Source organism: Capra hircus, chromosome 1 (assembly GCF_001704415.2).
Source record: "Capra hircus breed San Clemente chromosome 1, ASM170441v1, whole genome shotgun sequence".
NCBI classification, from domain to species: domain Eukaryota; kingdom Metazoa; phylum Chordata; class Mammalia; order Artiodactyla; family Bovidae; genus Capra; species Capra hircus.
This window is the reverse complement of record NC_030808.1, coordinates 71,880,947-71,901,527: the sequence shown is the minus strand read 5'-3', so window position 1 is coordinate 71,901,527 and position 20,581 is coordinate 71,880,947. Positions and strand designations below refer to the sequence as shown.

At 41.3% G+C, this 20,581-nt stretch overlaps 1 protein-coding gene across 6 annotated transcripts in view; it reads right to left on the bottom strand.

Annotated features, from left to right (window-relative positions):
* Window positions 1-11,874, bottom strand: part of ACAP2 (ArfGAP with coiled-coil, ankyrin repeat and PH domains 2) — a 161,870-nt gene extending 149,996 nt beyond the window's left edge. For all 6 annotated transcript variants that reach the window (XR_001917891.1, XR_001917892.1, XM_018046482.1 and 3 more), the window contains exon 1: window positions 11,539-11,874. Coding sequence is in view for 4 of the 6 variants with exons in the window: in XM_018046482.1 (XP_017901971.1) it covers window positions 11,539-11,591 (53 nt within the window). In the remaining 2 variants the exon portion in view is untranslated. The remainder of the gene's footprint in view (window positions 1-11,538) is intronic.

The following is a 20,581-nucleotide window of genomic DNA, read 5'->3' as shown; positions in this document are numbered from 1 at the left end:
AGCACCACCATTCAAAAGCATCAATTCTTCGACATTCAGCTTTCTTTACGGTCCAACTCTCACATCCATACATGACTACTGGATAAAACATACCTTTGACTATATGGACCTTTGTCAGTAAAGTGATATCTCTGCTTTTTATATGCTAAGTTTGTCATAGCTACTCTTCCAAGGAGCAAGCGTCTTAATTTCACGGCTGCAGTCACCATCCACATTGATTTCAGATGCCAAGAAAATGAAATCTGACACTGTTTCCATATTTTCCCTATCTATTTGCCATAAAGCAACAGGACCAAATGCCACAATCTTCATTTTTTGAATGCTGTGTTTTAAGCCACCTTTTTCACTCTCCTCTTTCAGCTTCATCAAGAGACTCTAGTTCCTCTTCACTTTCTGCCACTAAAATGGTATAATCTGCTTATCTAAGGCTGTTGATATTTCTCCGGGCAATCTTGATTCCAGCTTGTGATTCATCCAGCCCAGCATTTCACATGATATATTCCCTGGTGGCTCAGATGGTAAAGCGTCTGCCTACAATGTGGGAGACCTGGGTTTAATCCCTGGGTCGGGAAGATCTCCTGGAGAAGGAAATGGCAACCCACTCCAGTACTCTTGCCTGGAAAATTCCATGGAAGGAAGAGTCTGGTAGGCTACAGTCCATGGGGTCGCAAAGAGTCGAACACGACTGAGCGACTTCACTATCACTACCACTATCTACTCTGCATATAAGTTAAATAATCAGGGTGACAATACACAGCCTTGACGTACTCCTTTCCCAATTTTGAACCAGTCCGTTGTTCCATATTCAATTCTAACTGTTGCTCCTGACCTTCACACAGGTTTCTCAGGAGGCAGGTAATGTGGTCTAGTATTCCCATCTCATTAAGAATATTCCTAGCTAGTTTCCTGAAATTCAGCTCTTACATTCTATCTACCAGGCAGAAGATGGCTCTTTAAGATAAATAAGAAAAGTCCTAAAAATACTGACATTTGAAGTGGTCCCAATGAAAATACTACCCTGTAGTAAAACTCACTAGACAACCCATAACAAAATACAGCATTCTTCCAGTAACTGTTTAAGTGTCTCTTTGATGTGAACAGAGAGCCAAAGATCAACAGAAAGTTTCTAAAAGAAGATCAAAACAAACAAACAACAACAAATGAAAACTTTAGAGGAAGATAATTCAGAGAAAGAAAAATCTGTTCACTATGACTAATTTATTCAGATGTATAAGGAAAGCTCTTGAAAAATGTGTTGCTGTTTAGTAGCTAAGTTTGTCCAACTCTTTGTGACCCATGAACTGTAGCCCACCAGGGTCCTGTGTCCATGGGCTTTCCTAGGCAAGAATGCTCGAGTAGGTGGCCATTTCCTTCTCCAGGGATCTTCCTGACCCAGGGATCAAACCCACGTCTCCTGATTTGGCAACAGGATTCTTTACCACTGGGCCACCTGGAAAGCCCCTTGAAGAACACGTTGATGTGAAAACATATACATACATATATATATAGGAGAAGGAAAGGGCAATCCACTCGAGTACTCTTGCCTAGAAAATTCCATGGCTAGAGGAGCCTGGTGGGCTACAGTCCATGGGGTTGTGAAGAGTCAGACACAACTGAGCAACTTCACTTTCACTTTCATATATATATATATATACACACACACATACATACACACACACACACACACACACACACATAAATATATTCAGAACAACAAAGAATTTTTGAAAACTAAGATTAGGAAATACTTTGGATACATCATCCAGAACAAAAAGATAAATAGGAAATGGGAGAAAAAGAATTCATTCAAAATATGAATACAAGAATAAAAGATAAAAAAAGAGGAAAAGGAATTATCAAAGAAATAACATGATTCCTCAGAACTAAAACACATGAGTTTTCAGATTGAGAGGAAGTATCCAAGACAATAAATAAAAAATACCCACCTAAAGGCATATCATTACGAAATTTCAGAATATCAGGAGTAAAGAAAAAAATCTGAAAAAACTTCAGAAACAACAACAAAAAAAAAATCAGAAAATAAAACAGTACCACTTGTCCACAGCAACACTGAAAACCAGAAGACAGTGGTGCAATGCCTTCAAATTCTGAGAGAAAATGGTTTCAGTCTACAATCCTACATACATTTTCAGACAGGTAAAGTCTAAAACAAACAAACAAAAATGCACCTTTCTGAGGGAGGGTAGTAGAAATGGCACTCTGCCAAAATAAGCAAATAGGAAAGACAACAACATGAAAATCAAGCAAAGCAAACCCAATACAGGAATGGCGGAGGGAATTTCCACATCAAAAATTAAGGTGATCGAGGAAACGAAGACAAGCTGCAGGCTGGGGAAAAATTTCCAAACTACGTATCTAATAACGGACTGTTATTCAAAACATGTGAAGGACTCTTAAAACCCAGTAAGAAAACTAACACATCAGGACTTTCCTGGCAGTCCAGGGGATGTGAGTTGGTTCCCTCACTGGGGTACTAAGATCCCACAAGCAGCCAAAAGAAGAAAAAAGAAAACAAACAATTCAATTAAAAAATGGTTCAAAGAACTTAAAAGACATCTTGACAAAGAAGAAACACAGATGGCATATAAGCATATGAAAAGAAGCTATACATCATACACAATCTGAGAAATGCAAATTAAAATGAGATACTACTATATACCTATTAGAATACCCAAACTTCAGAATACAACATCACCAAATGCTGGTGAGAAGGTAGAGAAACAAGAACTCTCAATCACTGTTCTTGATAAAGTATCCGGCACAGCCACTCTGAAAGGCAGTTTGGAAGTTTCTTGAAATACTAAACATATTCTTACAACACTTTTCATACAGTCCAGCAATTGTCTCTTCGGTACTTATCCAAACGAGAGGAAAATTTATGTCCACACAAAAACCTTTATATAAATATAATATCAGCTTTATTCATAACTGCCAAAACATGAAAGCAACCAAGACGTCCTCTGACAGGAGAATACATAAGCTGTGGAATAATCCTGACACTGGTCTAGTATTCCGTGGCCTTGCGAACTTAATAGTTCTATTTGATTTGTGTGCATTCCTTAAGATTTTCTACATACAAGATACAGTCAGCCCTCCATATTCTTGGATGCAGAACCCACAGATACAGACGGCTGACTACACTACACCATTTTCTGCAAGGATCTTAAACATCTACAGATTTTTGTATCTGCAGGGGTCCTGGAACCAATTCCCATGGATATCATGACACAAGTGTATATACTCTAATCTCCTTTTCAGTAGAGATGAATTTACTTCTTTTTTCCTTATATTTTTTCCTGTATTATTCTTTCTTGCCTAGCTGCTCTGGCTACATGCTCCACTACACTGCTGAACAGAAGTATGAAGAAGAACCTTTTTCTTGACCTTAGAGAAAAACTTTTTCACCATTAAATAAGATGTTAGTTCACAGTGTTTTAGAGCTGTCCTTTACCAGGCTGAGGAAGCTTTCTATTCCTAATTTATTGAGTATTTTCACCATAAAAATGGGTTTTATTTAGTCAAATACTTTCCCTGCATCTATTAAGATGATTACATGGTATTTATCCTTTGTTCTATTGTTTATTACATTGATTTTTGCACTCCTGCGATAAGTCCCACTTGGTCACGGTATAAAATCCTTTCTATATATTGTTATATTTGGTTTGCTAATATTTTACTGATGATTTTTGTACCTGTATTCATAACAGATATTGGTCTGTAGTTTTCTTATATCTTTGTTTTCTTAACATATCTTTAGCTCTGGTAGCAGCGTAATACTGGACTCAGAGAATCAGCTGGGAAGCAACACTTCCTCTTCTACTTCTTGGAAGAGTTTATGAAGCATTGTTGCTAATTCATCTTTAAATATTTGACAGAATTCATCAGTGAAGCCATCTTGGTCTGGGTTTTCCTTTTGAGGAAGTTTTTTAACTACTAATTCAATCTCTTATGCCCACTTAGATTTTCAATTTCTTCTTGAGTCATTTCAGTAGTTTGTGTCGTTCTACAACACAGACAATCACGAAGGTGTGATCACTCACCTAGAGCCAGACATCCTGGAATACGAAGTCAAGTGGGCCTTAGGAAGAAGCATCACTAAGAACAAAGCTAGTGGAGGTGATGGAACACCAACTGAGCTATTTCAAATCCTAAAAGATGATGCTGTGAAAGTGCTGCACTTAATTGCCAGCAAAATGGGAAAACTCAGCAGTAGCCACAGGACTGGAAAAGGTCAGTTTTCATCCCAATCCCAAAGAAAGGCAATGCCAAAAAATGCTCAAAATACCTCACAATTGCACTCATCTCACATGCTAGCAAAGTAATGCTCAAAATTTTCCAAGCCAGGCTTCAACAACATGTGAACTGTGAACTTCCAGATGTTCAAGCTAGTTTTAGAAAAGGTAGAGGAACTAGAGGTCAAGCTGCCAACATCCACCGGATCATTGAAAAAGCAAGAGAGTTCCAACAAAAATATCTATTTCTGCTTTATTGACTATGCCAAAGCTTTAGACTGTGTGGATCACCACAAACTGTGGAAAATTCTTCAAGAGATGGGAATACCAGACCACCTGACCCACCTCCTGAGAAATCTGTATGTAGGTCAGTTAGAACTGGACATGGAACAACAGACTGTTTCCAAATTGAGGAAGGAGTACATCAAGGCAGTATATTGTCACCCTGCTTATTTAATTTATATGCAGAATACATCATGAAAATCACTGGGCTGGATGAGGCACAAGCTGGAAGCAAGATTGCAGGGAGAAATATCAATAACCTTAGACTACAGATGACACCACCTTTATGGCAGAAAGCAAAGAAGAAGTAAAGAGCCTCTTGATGAAAGTGAAAGAGGAGAGTGAAAAAGCTGGCTTTGAAACTCAACATTCAGAAAACTAAGATCATGGCATCTGGTCCCATCACTTCATGGCAAATAGATGGGGAAAACAATGGAAACAGTGACAGACTTTACTTTTTGGGGCTCCAAAATCACTGCAGATGGTGATTGCAGCCATGAAATTAAAAGACACTTGCTCCTTGGAAGAAAAGTTATAACCAACCTATACAGCTTATTAAAAAGCAGAGACATTACTTTGCCAACAAAGGTCCGTCTAGTCAAAGCTATGGTTTTTCCAGTAGTCATGTATGGATGTGAGAGTTGGACTATAAAGAAAGCTGAGCACTGAAGAATTGATGCTTTTGAACTGTGATGTTAGAGAAGACTCTTGAGAGAGTCGCTTGGACTGTAAGGAGATCTAACCAGTTCATCTTAAAGGAAATCAGTCCTGAATGATTTGGAAGGACTGATGCTTGAAGCTGAAACGCCAATACTTTGGCCCCCTGATGCAAAGAGCTGACTCATTGGAAAAGACCCTGATGCTGGGGGCAAGACTGAAGGCGGGAGGAGAAGGGGATGACAGAGGATGAGACAGTTGGATGGCATCACCAACTCAATGGACATGAGTCTGAGTAAACTCCAGGGGTTGATGATGGGCAGGGAGGCCTAGCGTGCTGCAGTCCATGGAGTCACAAAGAGTCGGACACGACTGAGTGACTAAACTGAGGAACATATATACACCCATTTCATCTACTTTAAGTAATTTATTATCTGAATAACAGACTTCCTTTGTGGCTCAGCTGGTAAAGAATCCACCTGCAATGCCAGAGATCTGGGTTCGATCCCTGAGTTGGGAAAATCCCCTGGAGAAGGGAAAGGCTTCTAGTATTCTGGCCTGGAGAATTCCATGGACTGTATCGTCCAAGGGGTCGCAAAGAGTCGGACACGACTGAATGACTTTCACTCTCAGTATCTTGGTCTAGCTACAGGCTTGTCAGCTTTGTTGATCCTTACTAATAACCAACTTCTGATTTCATTGATTTCCTCTATGGTTGTTTTAGTCTCAATTTTCATTTATTTCTGCTCTAGTCTTCTTTACTTCCTCCCTCTCCCTGCTCTCTGATTAGTTTGCTCTAGTTTCTTAAGATGAAAGGTTAGATCACTGATTTGAGATCTTTCTTCTTTTTAATATAGGTGTTTGTCAGGACTGCTTTAGCTGCACCCCTGAGTTTGGTATGTTGTGTTTCTGTTTTCATTTGTCTGAAAATACTTTATTTCCTTGTGATTTCTTCTTTGATCCACCAGTTATTTAAGAGCGTGTTACTCGGTTTTTTCAAATTTTGAATTTTTCAGATTTCCTTCTTTTACTTACTTCTAATTTCATTCCATTGTGGCCAAAGAATTTATTTTGCATGATTTCAAACCTTTTAAATTTGTTGAAGCCTGTTTAGTGGCTTCAAAATGTTTTCATGTGTACTGGAGAAGAATATGAAGTCTGAAGTATTCTATAGATATCTATTAAATCTTTTTTTGATATATAGTATTGTTCACATCTCATATCTGCCTGTTGACCATTTGCCTAGCTGTTCTACCCATTATTGAAAGCATTATGTCCCTATTATCATTGGATTTTCTATTTCTCCCTTAACTTCCATCATTTTTTGCTTCCTGTATTTTGCTGCTGCTGCCGCTGCTTTAAGCCACTTCAGTCGTGTCCGACTCTGTGCGACCCCATAGACAGCAGCCCACCAGGCTCCCCCGTCCCTGGGATTCTCCAGGCAAGAACACTGGAGTGGGTTGCCATTTCCTTCTCCAATGCATGAAAGTGAAAAGTGAAAGTGAAGTCGCTCAGTTGTGTCCAACCCTTAGCAACCCCATGGACTGCAGCCCACCAGGCTCCTCCATCCACGGGATTTTCCAGGCAAGAGTACCGGCATGAGTCGCCGTTTCCTTCTCTGTCCTGTATTTTGAGGCTCTGCTAAGTGTATATGTTTATAAGTATATGTCTTCCTGATGGATTGACCCTTTTATCATTATAAAATATCCTTTATCTTTAGTAATTTTTATCATAAAGTCTACTTATATATAGCCACTCCGGCTCTCTTGTGGGTATTGCTTGCATCATTTATCTTTTTCTATCCTTTCACTTTCAACCTATTAATATTTGTATCCTTCAATCTAAGGTAATTCTCTAATAAACAGCATGTAGCTGGATCACTATTGAAATTTTATATAATATAAAGTTTTAAATATATAAGGCCAAAATACATAGAAAGACATACCATATTCTGATATTAAGGCAGCTATAATATTATAAAGACAAAATATTCAAGAATAGCCATTATATTTTTTGAAAAAACAGTAATAAAGGAAAAGTTGACCCACCAGATATCATAACAAACTATAAAATGTTACAGCTAATATATTAACAGTATTTGCAGAAGAACAGACAATTACTTTGGTAGAAAAGAGTAGAATCCAGAAAAAGACCCATGTTCATATACATGTATGTATATGCACATATGTGTATAATTTTAAAGCAATGGTTAAAGATGGATTATTCAGTAAAAGGTATCTGGACAAGGGCCTCCATTAGGATGAAAATAAAACAGGATTATCCCTCACACTCAGAACTAAATCTAGCTGCATTATATGAAACTAAAAATTGCTATAAATGGAACATATCCTATAAGGGAATGGGAACACTTTTCTAGGCAATACATGAAAGCCAGTTTTTAAATATCTGTATAATAAAAGACATCATACACACAATTGACACAAATTTAATTAATGTAACAGAGCCTGTAGCTTGAAAGACAGAGTAAAAGAGTGAATTCACTTCCAAGTCCACCACTTGAAAGTCCACCATTAAGAAAGCCAATGTAACTTCTCAAAATATCCAGTTTGGCATCTTTTTAAACACTTTAAAAACAAAAATTATAATTCCCCACCATAATATTAACATTTTAACATTAAATGAGATGGTAGTTATAAAAGCATACTAAAGTATGAGATCTGGCCATGTTGTAAGAGCTTGTTCTCCCTTATTTCAACTGAAGCGGATACTACATTAAATGAAGAATTAGAAGCTGCAATGAGGAATAGCTGGATTCCTATATTTTGGTTCACAATAAAACTACTTTATAATGCCATTCTTCCATTTCTGAAATAAGAACACATTTTGCTTCATCTCTTGCCCACTATATTTTCCATGTGTAAATTACCAATTATTAAGAGTCTATTTGTTCTAAATATGGAAGGATAAGTAGCATATCAGTCAAGACTGGCACTTGCTTAATAGCAAAATAGAATATGCACATGCATACATATATGTGTGATGTCTTTCAGCCATTAAAATCTTTCACCCTAAAACACCTTTTTAAGATTTTTATCCTAAGTTACTGAACAAGGATATATCTGAAACAGAATCAAACAAAAAATCCTCAGAATGGTGCAAAATAAATACTGTTAAGGATAAACAATAAATGTTCCGTATAAAGATGTAATATTTTTATATTTGGGCAATAAATTGGAGCAAATCTTCCACAATTCAAAGCTTCCCATGTAGCTCAGTCAGTAGCAACTGCCTGCAATGCAGGAGACCTGGGTTCAATTCCTGGGTCAGGAAGTTCCCCTGGAGAAGGAAATGGTGATCCACTCCAGCGGACTGCCCAGAGAATCCCATGGACATAGGAACCTGGCAGGCCACAGCTCACTGGATCGCAAGAGTCAGACACGACTTAGTGCTGTCTTTCTTTGTTTTCTTTCCACAATTCAAAAACCACTAATTAATTTGACTCTTTATTTCAAACAAAATATTCACTTCCTGAGTGAACCATATGTTTATATAAAGAAAAAGCACAATTCTTATAAAATTTTTATAAAATTTTAAAGCACACTTACACATACAATTTAGGGCAGGCCCAAACAAGTTCAAAGTTCTTCGACAGTCAAAATGGTTAATTTCCACTTTATTTTTTTGACATACTTTTAAAAAGTATACTTAGATGCATCCCCTTTCCTGTAGAATTTAAATGAACAAGATTCTGACCTTTAGAGTGGCTTTTAAAAAACTAAGAGAACCCAACATTACGCAAAGAAATGTGCCTTCCAATCTAAACACAAAACAAAACGCTCACAGGAATGTAAAATGTAACCACAGACTTTATCCAAATTACTAAAAACAATGTTGCAACTGCAAGATCCTTCTCTCCCTATTTCAACCAGCTTTCCTCCTGTTTAACTTACCAATTTAACAGGAAAATTAATGTTTAAAGCTTGACCACTCGTGAAAATTTTCTTCAGCATGAGCTGCCATTTACATTGATTCTACAACATTCAAGACAGTTATGTCCACATGCCAGACTTAAATGCCACAAATTCATTTGTGAAGGATAATAAAAATAGGAATTAGTTTTAAAACAGCATAACAGATCAGGACACTACGAGGAATAAATAGTACAGCTGCCTTGCTGTCAAAAAAAGCCCAGCCATCACAAATTTTCTGATACAAATACTTCAAAATATCACTCGAAGTACGCAATGCTCTTGAAAGTTTCTCTTATACATAAGCATGCGAATGAAGACCTCTGAAACATTATTTTCAAATGCTATAGAAACCTACACAGTAATGGAGTTATAATTAGGAATATATATGATGAGATTTTATTTCCTGGCAAATCTGATCTCGTCTCACAAACGTATACAATATATTAGACTTCTGTGAATCTTGGTTTCTCTTCCCAATTTGCAGCCAAGGGTAAATGGAATACTGGAAACAACTCTTGAAAATCCCTAATGTCTTAATTAATATAGAATAGATATTATACTAAAGGTTAACAAACGCTTACTACAATACTCCATACAACTTAATCAGTATCTTTTCCTCTTACTTTACATTAAATTACTCTTTTATTTCAAAAACAAAGACAGAGCATGGTTTACGACCAAAAGCAGTACCTAGAAGCATTCCCAAATAACTTTTCTCAACTTTTTTTTTAATGAAGCTTAAAATGCAAAACAAACTGAGCACAAAGTCAAATTCCCTAGACAAAAAAAAAAAAAAAAAATGCTGTGACTACATCATTACTCAGTAATAGCTGGGTCACATTATTAAAAATTTCACCAAAAAATAGAACTTTTTAAGGTACACTTTAAAAATTACTTCCTTTGCCACACAGTCCTGAAATCTAACTTGCAAAGCTGTCGTAAACTATCCATTTGTACCTCCTGAGTCTGTCAAATCACGCAAAACATAAAAGTTTTAAAAACTAATACCAACAACATCCTTCTCTCAACCCCACCATGTGTACCTTTTTACAAGCAATAGCCCTAAGATCCAAATAAAATTAACACCAAAAAATTAACAAAAACCAAAGGACATTGTCTTAGAAGTAGGAGTTCATTAAGTTTTACAATACTTTGCTTTTCACAGGGGTTAAAAAAAAAAAAAGTGTGGGGGGGCGGGGGCAAATCAAATTAACAGTGATAAAGATGAGAACAGTTCGTTCCAAGGGAGAGGATGCAGGAATTTACAACCCAGGCTTGCCCTAAAGATCAGCGGGCATCAATGCTCAGGAGACGCTTTCAAGACATGTCACTGTTCTAACGGAAGCTTTGAAGGCCTTATTTTTAAGGCCTAAGGACAGCCCTATAAATGCAGTGTAAAACACAACCTAGCAAAACCTCATTCTTCAAAACAATTCAAGAGTTTTCTAAGATGCTCCTAACCGAAAGAGCCCGAGCTCTGGACACCCTCAGGGTTGCCGGCTCTCCAGGGAGGAAGGCCAGCCCATGTGCAGCGGAGTGCCACCAAGTCAGTTTATGTGACAGATCCACTGGGAGCATCCGACGGTGAACGGGGCCCTCCCGGGCCGACGCTGCTGGAAGAGGAACAGAAATGCAATCTTCAGGGCCCTCCTACTTCCGTTCTCAAAACAGAAATGCACTGTTTCTCTACTCCTCACCCCTCAGCCTGGTACTCTCGACAGCGGTGCCCCCTTCAAAGAGCTTAGGTGGAAAGAAAAGCCTAAGAGTCTAGGACCACAGTGGATAGAATAAGGCTGGTCAAACACTCCCACCCCCGACTCCCGTACAAATCAACCGCCAGCGCTAGAAGCACCCCTGGCCGGGAACAAGCCAGCATCAGAAATCGATGTCCCAGTTCGGCCCCCAGTCCTTCTTCCTACGGGTAGGGGGGAGCGGAAAAGCGCGAAGAGGAACTAAGTGAACTGCAGGAGGGTGCCCTGCAAGCGCCCTCAAAGAGGGGCTGGTGTGGGGGTGGAAACGAAGAAGGAGCGGAAGGGAGGGGAAAGGACGAGCGGCCAGAGGAAGGGGAGAGCGCGCGCCCGCAAAGGGCACGAGTCTTCGGGGACGCGGCTGCACCCCAGTTCCTCGAAACGGGTGCGCCCAGCCTCTTGGGCGCTCCGCCCTGGGCAGAGGCCAAGGAAGGGGCAAAAGGAAGCAACGTCCCCCTCCTGGCCCAGCCTCGCCCCTCACGAAGGGCTAGTTGGGGCTGTCGAGCCCTCTCCGGGTCGGGAGCCACAGCAACGGCCGCACGCCCCGTCGGAGGGCGCGGACTGCGGGGCCCCCCGCGCGTTCTACCGCCGGCTTTCACGCCCCCACCGCCGGAGGAGCTAGCTCCGGGTGACGCCGGCCCAGAGCCGGGCGGCTGCGCCAGTTACCTGAAACGGGGCGAGTCTTTCAGACACTCCTCGAAATCCACCGTCATCTTCATCCTGCCTCTGCCTCGCCTCGCAGGGGGCACTGGAAGAGCCGAGGGAGCCGCGGGAGCGGCTGAGCTGGGGACGCAGACGGCTACGGCGGGCGCACGGCCGCGACTAGCGCTGCGCGGAGCTGCGGAGGGCGCGTCGTCCACTGGTCATAGCAGCCCCGAAGACCGTGGCGGCAGCGACTGCTAGTCAGGCCCCAGTCCGGCCCCTCTTCCTCCCGCCCCCAGCAGAGCGCCTGCCTCGGGGAAACGGCCCAGGACTGACAGCCTCAGCCAGCCAGCCACAAACCCAGCGGCCAATGGGAGGGGCTTTCGACCGCACCGCCTGCGGGCGCTCGGGCAACGCGCTTGAGCGACGGCAGAGCGAGCCAATAAGCAGCGCGACCGTGGGAGCCGCCTTGCCACAAGCATTCCCGAAGGCCAACCAGGATGCACGAGCGTCGTTAGGCGGGACGCATTGGTTGCTGGGAGGCCTGCAGCTGAGGCTCCTTGGGAAGGAAGTCACGTGGCTGCGCGCCGCGCTTCCCCTAGAGCCCCCCCCTCCTCCTCTCCTGCTTCTCCAGCCCCGCCCTGTTGAGCTGCCAACGCGGAGGAGCCGCCGCCTGCAGGTCTAAGGAAGAAGAGTTGCTTTTCACGGCAGTTCTGGCAGAAATCTGAAAAGGTTAAAAGAGTCGAGATTATAAAAGGAAGAGATAGGCTTAGCCACCTCTTCCTTTCAATTTACAGAAACTGAGGCCAGGAAAGGAGCGCGGATAACTTTAATGATAAAGTCCATCTTTCACTTACTGGCTTCATCACTTAACGATTTGAAAGTATCTGCCATGTTTATATTTTCATATAACCAGAGACTGCTTTCTGAAGGAGCTGGCATTCGGGGTGGGCATGGAAAGATCAGAAGGATTTAGACAGGCATGTAAGGAAGGGCCTTCTGTGTAGAGGAACCACTTTGAAAACCACAGAACACATTCCTCCTTACTGACGCCTTTCTCTCAGTAGCCTTTGCCAGTTTTAAGATGAGAGAGTTTTGAGAATACAGGCTCGTTTACTCCAACTTGCAACACCTACCCCCTGATACACGACTTTTCTAGGAGCCGCTGTAAGATATTCATCATCTGATCCTTAAAATAACCCCCAGTCCCATACTTCTGATTCTTAGATTCCATGGATTCATCAGTTCAGTTCAGTCGCTCAGTTGTCTCCAACTCTTTGCCATACCATGGACCGTAGCACGCCAGGCCTTCCTGCCCATCACGAACTCTGGAAGCTTGTTCAAACTCATGTCCATCCACTCAGTGATGCTATCCAACCATCTCATCCTCCGTCGTCCCCTTCTCCTCCTGCCTTCAATCTTGCTCAGTATCAGGATCTTTTCCAATGAGTCAGTTCTTTGCATCAGGTGGCCAAAATATTGAAACTTCAGCTTCTGTCCTTCCAAAGAATATTCAGGACTGATTTCCTTTAGGATTGACTAGTTTGATGTCCTTGCAGTCCAAGGGACTCTCAAGAGTCTTCTCCAACACCACAGTCCAAAAGCATCAGTTCTTCCTCGTTCAGCTTTCTTTATGGTCCAACTCTCACATCCATACATGACTACTGGAAAAACCATAAATTTGACTAGACGGAACTTTGGCAGCAAAGTAATGTGCCATGGATTCATGGCATGTAAGTAAAAAGTACCATGGCTACACTGTATTTAAGTATATACTTTTAAACCCAACCTAAAAATCCTATCTGTGAAAATGCACAGGGAAGGTGTTTAGAACAGCATGGTGGTTCTGGAGGCAAGCTGGATTTGCCTCGATAAATGTTTGGTGTCCTCAGGCACTTCAGTTAGTCAAGACAATCTCTTCTAGATTTGTAACCATTATGTCTAATTTAGAGAGTTGGCCATTTCTATAACAATTGTATTCCCGATGCATGGCAACTCATCTGTTTGTACAACACGTCAATACTTCAACACCAGTGTAACCTTTTGGAAGACACCTTTCTCACTGCAAAATGAAGATAACACCACTGATCTGATAGAGGTGTCTTGAGGCTGTCCAAAGGCATTTAACACAGTGCCACATTGTAATCATTCAGTAAATGTTGGCTATTATCATAATTATACCACTTTCATCTTCAGTACCGTAATCAGAGGTTGTTTACTTCTCACTTCCACTGCCTAAAGTCTTATATAACCCTTTGACCATGTATTTAAGTATAGCATGATGGCATTCTGGTTTTCATAACTTAGTTATATCTTGATCTCTTTATCACTTTTAAAAATTAACAGCATACTTTTGAGATGTTTTAAAGAATATATCAGTGTTATATATGTTTATTTGTTTATAAGCTTGGTTTCTTTTTTTAATTACATTGCACATACCTAGAATCTACACAGCTTCTCCTAATAACCAGAAACTATTGACAGTTAAATGTTTGGTGTCCTCAGGCACTTCAGTTAGTCAAGACAATCTCTTCTAGATTTGTAACCATTATGTCAAATTTAGAGAGTTGGCCATTTCTACAATTGTATTCGTGATGCATGACAACTCATCTGTATGTATAATGTCAATGCTTCAGCACCAATGTAACCTTTTGGAAGACACCTAACGTGACACTTTGAGATTCAAATTAAACTGCATGGCACAATCAATGCAAATAACTCAACTAAGCTTATTATTAAATGAACATCTTTCTGTGGATAGCTAAATTTGCATATACCCAGTTAGTGATGGTTCCAAATTGGGAAAGGAGTACATCAAGGCTGCATATTGTCACCCTGCTTATTTAACTTAGATGCAGAGTACATCATGCGAAATGTACAAGCTGGAATCAAGATCACTGGGAGAAATATCAATAACCTCCAATATGCAACTGACACCACCCTTATGGCCGAAAGCAAAGAAGAACTAAAGAGCCTCTTGATGAAAATGAAAGAGGAGAGTGAAAAAGTTGGCTTAAAACTCAACATTCAGAAAACTGAGATTATGGCTTCTGGTCCAGTCCCATAACTTCGTGGCAAATAGATGGGAAAACAATGGAAACAGTGAGAGACTTTTTTTTTTTTTTTTGGCTCCAAAATCACTGCAGATGGTGACTGCAGCCATGAAACTAAAAGATGCTTGCTCCTTGGAAGAAAAGTTATGACCAACCTAGACAGCATATTAAAAAGCAAAGACATTACTTTGCCAACAAAAGTCCATCTAGTCAAAGTTATGGTTTTTCCAGTAGTCGTGTATGGATGTGAGAGTTGGACTGTAAAGAAGGCTGAGTGCCAAAGAATTGAGGCTTTTGAACTGTGGTGTTGGAGAAGACTCTTGAGAGTCCCTTGGACTGCAAGGAGATCAAACCAGTCTATTCTAATGGAAATCAGTCCTGAATATTCATTGGAAGGACTGATGCTGAAGCTGAAACTCCAATACTTTGGCACCTGATGGGAAGAATTGACTCACTGGAAAAGACACTGATGCTGGGAAAGATTGAAGGCAGGAGGAGAAGGGGACAACAGAGGATGAGATGGTTGGATGGCATCACTCACTCAATGGACATGAGTTTGAGGAAGCTCCAGGAGTTGGTGATGGACAGGGAAGCCTGGTGTGCTACAGTCCATGGGGTCACAAAGAGTCAGACATGACCAAGTGACTGAACTGAACTGAGTTAGTGATGACACTGTCACAATTCTTCTTTGCCCTATAAAGCAAGCATTTTGGGGTGTCAATTGTAAGATATGTCTTAAATCAAGAAATATTAAAAGTGAGATAGGGTATAAACACTGAATCCTAGAACAGAAGAAATACAGTATTATTTCTCTTATAATGGAAACCAAGGCCCCAAGATATAAAAATAACTTGCCAGTTGACTCAGGCCCCATGATGCCCAGCAACTGCAAACTGCCCACTCTCCCTTTAGAACCCAGCCTTTGCAGCTGTGGCTCTGTCTGCCTGTGAAGACCTTCCTTTTCATCTCCTCTTTAAAGTGCAGCTCATATGGCACCTCTTTCAGGAAGCCTTCTCTGTTTGCCAAAATATAGACCACTCTTTTTAACACACAGTGAAAGTCAGTTTCCAGGCCCAGTTAGAGGATATAAACGATCAAAACTTAAATTTCTTTCAATTTTCTTCTCCGTGGCCTTCCCAGTTCCCTCCTCCAAACCCCCTGGAATCCTGAATACCCGTAGCCCTTCCCAGAATGCTTCTGATTTCGTCTGAGAATACTTTTGACTCAAGCAGATATTGTTCAGTCCTCCTTCTCTGATCCTTCTGGACCAGAATACATAATCACCAAGAGTCTAACTCTTGACAGGAACTTATAATAATTTATATTCCACCTTCACGTACGAATTTCTTCTCCTTTAAGGCTAATATCATCTAACTAAACCACTCTTACTTTCTTCATTGCTGTTGCCCACCAATTTCCTAGTAACTCCCTCCATTAGCCTGGCTAATTGCATTGCAAATTATTTCAAGAAACCAGAGTTATGATGAAGGTAACCATGAGCAGCTATTGAAACTGGGAAGCCCAGAAACCCAGGCATCTCTGAGCACTGGTTCCCCTCTCCTTAGCAGCTGTATCCTCTCTCTTTCTCGCCTACTCCCCAACGCCCACCAGTTTCCTCTTTGTTCTCTTAGAGATTCTGTTCGCCTATGAACCTGGCTTTCATATAAGCCCTTATTGCTACTTGTTCCTTCAACAGGTTGGCTGTCAGATGGCTATAGGGGCCAACGGATAATGTAAATGAATGAAGCTGACCAGGTGTAAGCATACGGAGTGGGGGAGGCCACGGTGAAGGGGAAAGCATGTGCCCTGTGTTCTATGTAGCTTCAGTCAGTTTTTGCCATTTTCAGATTTTTACATTTTACAAGAGAAACCAGAGAGTCAGATTTCAATGTAAAACATTCCAATCCTCAAACACAGGCTACAGTTCAAAATATTAGAAAACATTTCACAAGTCCTAAAAATGTTTCAGGATCACTGTACAACATCTGCTAAATATTTCTTGACAATTCTTGATGTATCCTTTCAACCTATGCTCCTGGAGCTTATCATTTTAATCTGTTTTCCAATTCCCAGATCCCAGGAGAAAATCCGATTAACCCAGTTCATCTTTTCATGACAGGTCACACAGGTCCCTAGCAAGCTGATAGAAAGGCAGGATAACTCAACTTAATCACTTGTACAGGAATGGGGTCACGATGGGGGATGTGGTAGAGCTGACTACTAGACAAGGCAGTTTCCCTAAAAGAATGTGTCGATGGCTGGGTGTCATAAAATACAGCTAATAAACACTCATCTACGACTTTGGCCTCTGACTCACAGTCTTCCACCCCACCTCCTGCCCTCAGCTAAGGTGATTTCAACATTCGCTCATTCCTTCTTCATTCAATAATATCCATTGAGTGTACTCTGGCCAAACCCTGTGGTAGGCACTGAGGTTTACAGGTGAAATAAACAAGTGTCTCCTGTCTAGAGCTGTCAGACCAGAGTGGGGAACATGTGATAAGTTGTAGGCCAGGAGCATGCACAAGGGGTTACTCAACTCTGATGGTCATTTCTCCTGGGGAAGAAAATAAGGTTTCTCATACCTTATCAGTAGGTCTGAGATTGTTTCACTGTATTCAGTAGTTCAAGACTTGAAAACTACGTTCTAAAGAGTTTCATCTGTCTTTGTACCATTTATCTGCTGCCATATCTCTGGCACACTGATGCAATGACTCTTCCCAAACTTTGCCACTCAAGCTGTGGCCCACCCCTCTATGATCTGTAGATAATTTTGCCTTCAAGTTAAACAGGAATCATTATGTAGGATTACCCCTTCCAACACTGCCCCACATACTCATCTGCATTCCCATCTTGCTTACTTCTTACCCCCACCTGTCTCAGAGGAAAGTGTATCTCTTCTTTGTGCTCTGAACCTCCTCACCCTTCCCAGTCTCCTCTGAGAAAGCTTTCTCTGTATCCTCACCCTTTCTCTCCACTGACCTTTCTTTTTTCTTTGAAGAAAAGAGAAAGAAATAGAAGCATATATCCTCTGCATCCAAAAAGATCAGTTTTCTTGTAGGAGAAACTATTTGAGTAAGGCAAAAATAAAGAGCTCATGATAAAATGGGATGATTTCACCTGGAATGGGGATGGCAGGCTTTCCATGGATCTTGGGAAGTCATTGCAATCAGGCCCTGTAAAGCCTGGATGCCCCCTCCCTAAATAAGATACACATAGCAGTGCCCAGCACTGTCTGATTCATCCAGGCTGTATAACAGAATTCCCTTTAGACCTGTTCTGTTTGTTTAATGCAGACATGTGGGCCCTATTTACTAAATCAGATTTTCCAGAGGTGAGCTGGGGCTTAAGTCCCCCAGATGATTCTGATGCACAACCTTCATAATTGAAACTCAATAAATGTTACCTATTGCTCCATTTTGTAACCACAGGACCTACCACAGTCCCTGTTGGGTTTGTACTTCAGTACAATCTGCACTCTCTGCTGCTCTTCTTCCTTCCACCCTCTTCCCATCTTCCCACCTTTATTACATAGTAAGAAGACTTACTCTCTGCCCAGCTATGAGCCCTAGAGATCCAAAACACCAAAGATTCTAAGCATTTGCTTCCTAACTTCTTGATTTGACTATGGCCTATTTCATAACCACCACATTTAACTGAGCCTCAGATCCTGTTAACTTTTTCTTGCTCTTGAATCTCTGCCCACTTTCCAATCCTCAACGCTACAACCTTGGTTCAGGCCTTCAATATCCCTTCCCAGAATTACTCTAAATAAGGTAACTGGGCTCCTTGCTCATTGTAGGCTGAATTGTGTTCCCGTGAAGTTTGTATGTTGAAGCTCTGTCTCCAGTACCTCAGAATGTGACTGAATTGGAGATAGGGTGTTTAGGGAGTTAAACGCACATGCACTCATAAGGGTGGGGCCCTCACTTAGTGTGACTGATGTCCTTACAAGAGGAGGAAGAGGTACCAGGGATGTAGACACACAGAGAAAAGATCAAGCAAGGACACAAGGAGAAGACACCTGTGGGCAAGACAAAGAGAGAGGCCTCAGGACACAGCTGCCAACGCCTTGATTTTGGACTTCCAGCCTCCAGAACGGTGAGAAAACAACTTCTGTGGTTTCGGCCACCTAGCCTGTGGCATTTTGTTATGGCAGCCCTAGCAAACTAATAGAGTCACTCTGTCTTTGAATGGCTCTGGGTATCTGGAGACTCCTCCACTTAGCAAAGCCAACCTGCCACCATCAAAGCCAGAAGATGGCTGCCATTCTCTTTCTCAGCCCTCCTCACACAGAAGAGGAGGGATTGTGACCTAGGCTCGGCCAGTGAGAAACATCCACCCCAGACTTGGCCTCAAGTCATAGACATAGACCAGAAAATATTGTCCTGCCCAGCTCCTTCCCTTTATAGGTGAAGAAATGGAGGCACAGCAAGAGTAATCTGTGTACTCATCAGACCTCATGGGGATTCCATGCCAGAGCCCAGGCTCAGCACACTGCTTCCTGTTCCTCCTAAAAGCCCTGGGCACCAAGTCCAGCTCCACTGGTATTGGTCCCCAGCCCCTGAACACAGTCAGGGCCCAGTCAGCAAGGAGGAAAGAGGGCACTGATGCCTACCACTGAGTCAAAGGATCAATGTGACTAACTCTGACAAATCAAAAAGAAAAAGAAGGAAAAGACCAAGAGTGGTCGTATTTTTAAGAATGGAAGTAATACAAATGGACAAAAAAAATTACTGAATTTAGAAATCAAATGCACGCAAATTAGAAAGATATACCTTTTCCTTCCCTTTCAGATGGTAAAGATAGAAAAGACTGTTTTAGAAAACAACCCATTAAAGTAAAAACCTCCCAAGAGCAAAGACTTCTGTTTTGCTCGCCATTGTATCCCTATTGTGTGGCACAGAGCCTGGCAGATAGTCAGGGCCATTCAATATTTAATATTCAGTAAGTGACCAGCACACCTGTGAGAGATGGGCTTTCCTTATTGCACAGGGAGGTGGGAAAATCCAAGCCCTGCAGGCTTCCCTCTGCTGCACACAACACATAAGAAAATATGTGTTCTTTAAAGAAGTATAACTGGCTATGCCACACAGCTCTGGTTCATGGAAAGATACCTTCAAAAAGGAAACAGGAAACACATATAAGGAGGAAAAAATTAAGTAAACATTGGTGAGACTGTGTGTATAGAGGTTCTCCTACACTGTAGAAGCACAGAACATATCTGAAGGATCATTTCACAAGTTATCACAGTGCTTGCTGTGAAATTAAGAGATGGTTGCTCCTTAGAAGAAAAGCTTTCACAAACCTAGACAGTGTATTTAAAAGCAGAGACATTACTTTGCCAACAAGGGTTCATATAGTTAAAGCTATGGTTTTTCCAGTAATCATGTATGGCCATGAAAGTTGGACCATAAAGAAGGTTGAACACCGAAGAATTGAGGCTTTTGGACTGTGGTGTTGGAGAAGACTCTTGAGAGTCCCTTGGACTGCAAGGAGATAAACTAGTCAACCCTAAAGGAAATCATCCCTGAATAATCCATTGTAAGGACTGATGCTGAAGCTCCAATATTTTGGCTACCTGATGTGAAGAGCTGACTCATTGTGAAAGACCCTGATGCTGGGAAATACTGAAGGCAGGAGGAGAAGGGGATGACAGAGGATGAGATGGTTGGATGGCATCACTGACTCAATGGACATGAGTTTGGGCAAGCTCTGGGAGTTGGTGATGGACAGGGAAGCCTGGTGTGCTGCAGTCCGTGGGGTTGCAAAGAATTGGACAAGACTGAGCAACTGAACAATAATCACAGTACTAAATATGTTTATCTTTTGAATTTATCTTAAGAAAAGGATAGGAGATAGGTTCATATGCATGTTTGTTGAAATGTTATTTCTGGAGAAAAAAAAAGAAACGTCCTAAATTTTTACTAATAGTTAGGTTAAATAAATTATAATATATCCATACAGTAGAATACTTCAAAATTTTAAGTCATTCTTGGGAAAAATCAGAGAAG